Here is a 3,637-nt window from a genome sequence, read left to right as displayed (position 1 = left end):
CTATATTTTAATTCTATTTTTTAATTCTATTTTAATCTCTGAAAATAAATTTTTTAATCTTTGTATTTTAATTCTATTTAAATATTTATAGTTTGAAAGTGATTTTTTAGTACATATATTTTATATTTAATTCCTTTTTAGTCCTTATCATCAAAATTTGAATAGTATTATCAATTACAAAAATATTAACAAGTAATTCGTAACTAATTTATCGCAAGATAATTTGTAATTAAAAAATAGTCGATAATATATAACTAATTTGTAATTAATTTTTTTATATTTTTTTTAGCTTGACTAAAAGGTAAAATACAAATTATAGGGATTAAAATATAAACTATAATGACTAAAAATACCACTTTTAAACTATAAAGATTAAAAAAGAATTAAAATATAAATTATATGAACTAAAAAAATAACTTTCAAACTATAAGGACTAAAAAATATCAATCATAAAAATATAAGAAACAAATCAATCTTAAATTTTTTGTGCTCTATAGAATAATATTCGAGTGTCTTTTTGTTTTACTACTTCTATTCAAAATAAAATCTCAAATATTTTCTACACTAAGATCAAAACCTATATATTATTAACCACTTACTTACACTTACACATAGTTAAATAATTCATATACATATATGCAAATGCATTCATTTAAATATGCATAAGACACTCTTATTATAAACATGTGTATTATATTCTTAATCTAATATCTATGTGTAACATATTTTTAAGTTGATACCTAAAAAAAATGAGAATGAGAATGTACTAGAGACTAAATTAAAAATGATATATATATATATATATATATGGGCCAAACTCATAACCTTTGCATAAATAAGAACATATTAAATAAGTGTTTTTAGTATAAAGACCAAATTAAAATTTTGTAACTCCCATGATAACTAATGTGTTTATCCTGTTAAACTCTAAAAATAAAGACAAATCAAATCATTCAATCGAATTCAAATTGAATTTAATATTATATTCAAATCAATCTAAACCAAACTATGATATAGTATGATCAAATACAATAATATTTTTTTTATCTATTTAAGTATTCTAAACTTAGCAAACACAAACATTCCTGATTAGTTGTATGGCCTATTAGTTATGTTTTGCTTATTTCATTCTTATATGAAAAATGTTTTGTTTCTGTCATGTCTTTCTCTCCCTAACATCATTGTTCAACCATAAATTTAATGGATTCAAGCAATTAAATTCTGACTTGAGTTCTTACTGTTCAATTCAATTAATTCGACTTTTCAGAAGTTGCTTTAGAGCAATTAGAATTTGAAACTACTTATCTTTTCCAAATGTTCCTCGAAAGTGTGTGAATTAATTTTAAACTGATAATTGGTTTGAACTAATATGACTTGGCAATCAAGTTGCATTGATAGCTTGATATATACGACCACAAAGTATATAAAAAAGAGAAAAATAAAATAGCATTCTGAAGAAAATGAATACAATAAATACCCTTTTATTGTACAGCAACTTGCCCTTTCGTACCGACACTATTCCATGTACACACCGAAACTTATACAAATAACAAAAGATCAACCACTTGGAATTTGTGACATACAAGGAATCAATTTTATTTAGTACTTTATTTTATTAAGATAATAAACATAATGGGTCATATTTACAGCTCCGGCAACTGTTCAATGTGTTCGTTCAAGCATCATCACACTGACTTGGGTGAATGTTTCTGGTGAATAAAACAATTGATCCTTTTCCTTAATTCATCAGGGTTTGCACCCACAATTTTATCCACTGGAGCTCCTCCATTCATCAAACAAAAGGTAGGAATTGCTTTAATTTCCAACTTGGAAGCAACTTCCTAGATAGAGCCACACAACACACGCATTAAGAGAATTATGAATACAAGTGATGATGCTCAACAATTATGCATCAGAATTTGTCTCTTGAAACCAATAAAAGAGGATTAGAAAATATATTATTAATTTATTATAAGTCACGAATGGATATCATCAGCAAAGTCACACTTCGTTATTCTTATGACCAATAATGCCATTATTATAAGTTAAAAGGCTAGAAACCTACATGATTTTTTTTATTATTGAGATTAGATTAGGAATAATCTTAATAATATTGTCTTTGGTGACATAAAAACAGCCCACATGACCTCAAAGTTGGGTTTGGAATCTAAAAGTAAACAGTCTTATCCACCAGAGCTCCTCCACTCATCAAAACAAAGGCTTTGATTTCCAACTTGGAGGCAACTTCTTAGATAGAACAAAATATGAGCACATAGCAGTAGAACAAAAAGTGGTTAAGAGAATAATAAATATGAGTGATATATACTCAGGAATCATGCACAGAATTTGTCCTTTCAAACCATTCACAAAAGATAACAAAAGATATTATTTATCATATTTATTTATAGGTAACTTTATTATATCATCCGCAAAGTCACACTTTATTTGAGAATCAATACAGGCTTGAAACCTGAGAGTGTTTTTCTTTTTTCTTTCTTTCTTAAGAATAAAATAGAAGCTCTAGTGATATTATACATGCATTCAAAATTAAACAACTAGGAAATGTTATTTTCTGGACAACCCTTTACATGATTTTATGGATATTAGATAGCATTGCATGTTCTGCCAATTAGAAGCACTATAGAAATAGATGAATTGAAAATCACAGAGATGTGGTGGTATATGGACTAAATAGTTTTATATAAACACCAAACCAAGAAGGATGTCCTTCCCCACCATAGGTTATACAAATAAATTACCTTGACCTCATCAACATCAACATTCAGAAAGAGAACATTTTGATAGGTGGAGGCCAGTTGTTGAAAGAAATGATTCATAGCAATTGAAGGCATGCACCAATAAGCAGAGAAATGAACCATAACCTGCAATATGAAGAATAAAGAGTTATGAATAACCTTAACCAACCAACTGTAATGATTAGAAATGCAAACAGAGATTTATAACTAAATTAATCCCCAGTAAACAAATGATACTCACAGGGTAGCCTTTATTGGTTGCATTAGTTATGTGGTGTTCCCATGATTTTCTTGAGTCAATTTTCACCACCTTAGATTTTTTTAGCTGTTGTTGACCTTTCATTGCTTTCTGCTGCAGCTGATTCTTCAAAATGTTGATTTATATATATAATACTCTAGGAGGAAATATCAGTACTGTAGAAGAAATGCTGATTTTTTCTTGAATAATACATTTGTCTAATTGAATTATATAATACAGGATATAACCAATCTAATCTAGTTGGGGTCATTGTTTTAGCTAATTCTTTGGTCAGGTTCATTTGGCCTAATAATAAAAATTAAGTTAGACAAGAAACACATTAATTATATATTGATAACAAAAATAAATACAACTATATGAGAATTTTGCCAAATTAAAGAACACATCTTGCTATTGTCATGATTGCCCCGGACTCGTGTAATGATGACATGCAAAAAACACAGCAAACATTGGCAACTTCTGGTCTCTTGACTCTTGTTAGTGCTGTGAAGAATTGGCCATGCCCATACAATTACCATTGCTAACCACAAAAAAAAAAATACAGATGATATTATTATCAATATTAACAGGGGTTAAATATTTTTAAGATCCATATATACAAACATAGTAGTTTTAATAGAGT

General features: G+C 27.7%; 1 protein-coding gene across 1 annotated transcript; it reads right to left on the bottom strand.

The window, feature by feature from the left end:
• Positions 1-1,422: 1,422 nt before the first annotated feature.
• Positions 1,423-3,180, bottom strand: LOC114417032 (thioredoxin-like protein CXXS1). Its single transcript, XM_028382116.1, has 3 exons — positions 2,998-3,180; positions 2,760-2,882; positions 1,423-1,841 (listed from the first exon to the last, which is right to left on the bottom strand). The coding sequence occupies exons 1-3, from the start codon at positions 3,097-3,099 to the stop codon at positions 1,686-1,688; spliced, it is 381 nt and encodes a 126-aa protein (XP_028237917.1). The 5' UTR covers positions 3,100-3,180; the 3' UTR covers positions 1,423-1,685.
• Positions 3,181-3,637: the final 457 nt, after the last annotated feature.

The sequence above is a fragment of the Glycine soja genome, chromosome 6 (assembly GCF_004193775.1).
Source record: "Glycine soja cultivar W05 chromosome 6, ASM419377v2, whole genome shotgun sequence".
In the NCBI taxonomy this organism is placed as follows: domain Eukaryota; kingdom Viridiplantae; phylum Streptophyta; class Magnoliopsida; order Fabales; family Fabaceae; genus Glycine; species Glycine soja.
The sequence above is the reverse complement of the archived record's forward strand: the minus strand, read 5'-3'. Positions and strand labels throughout refer to the sequence as shown.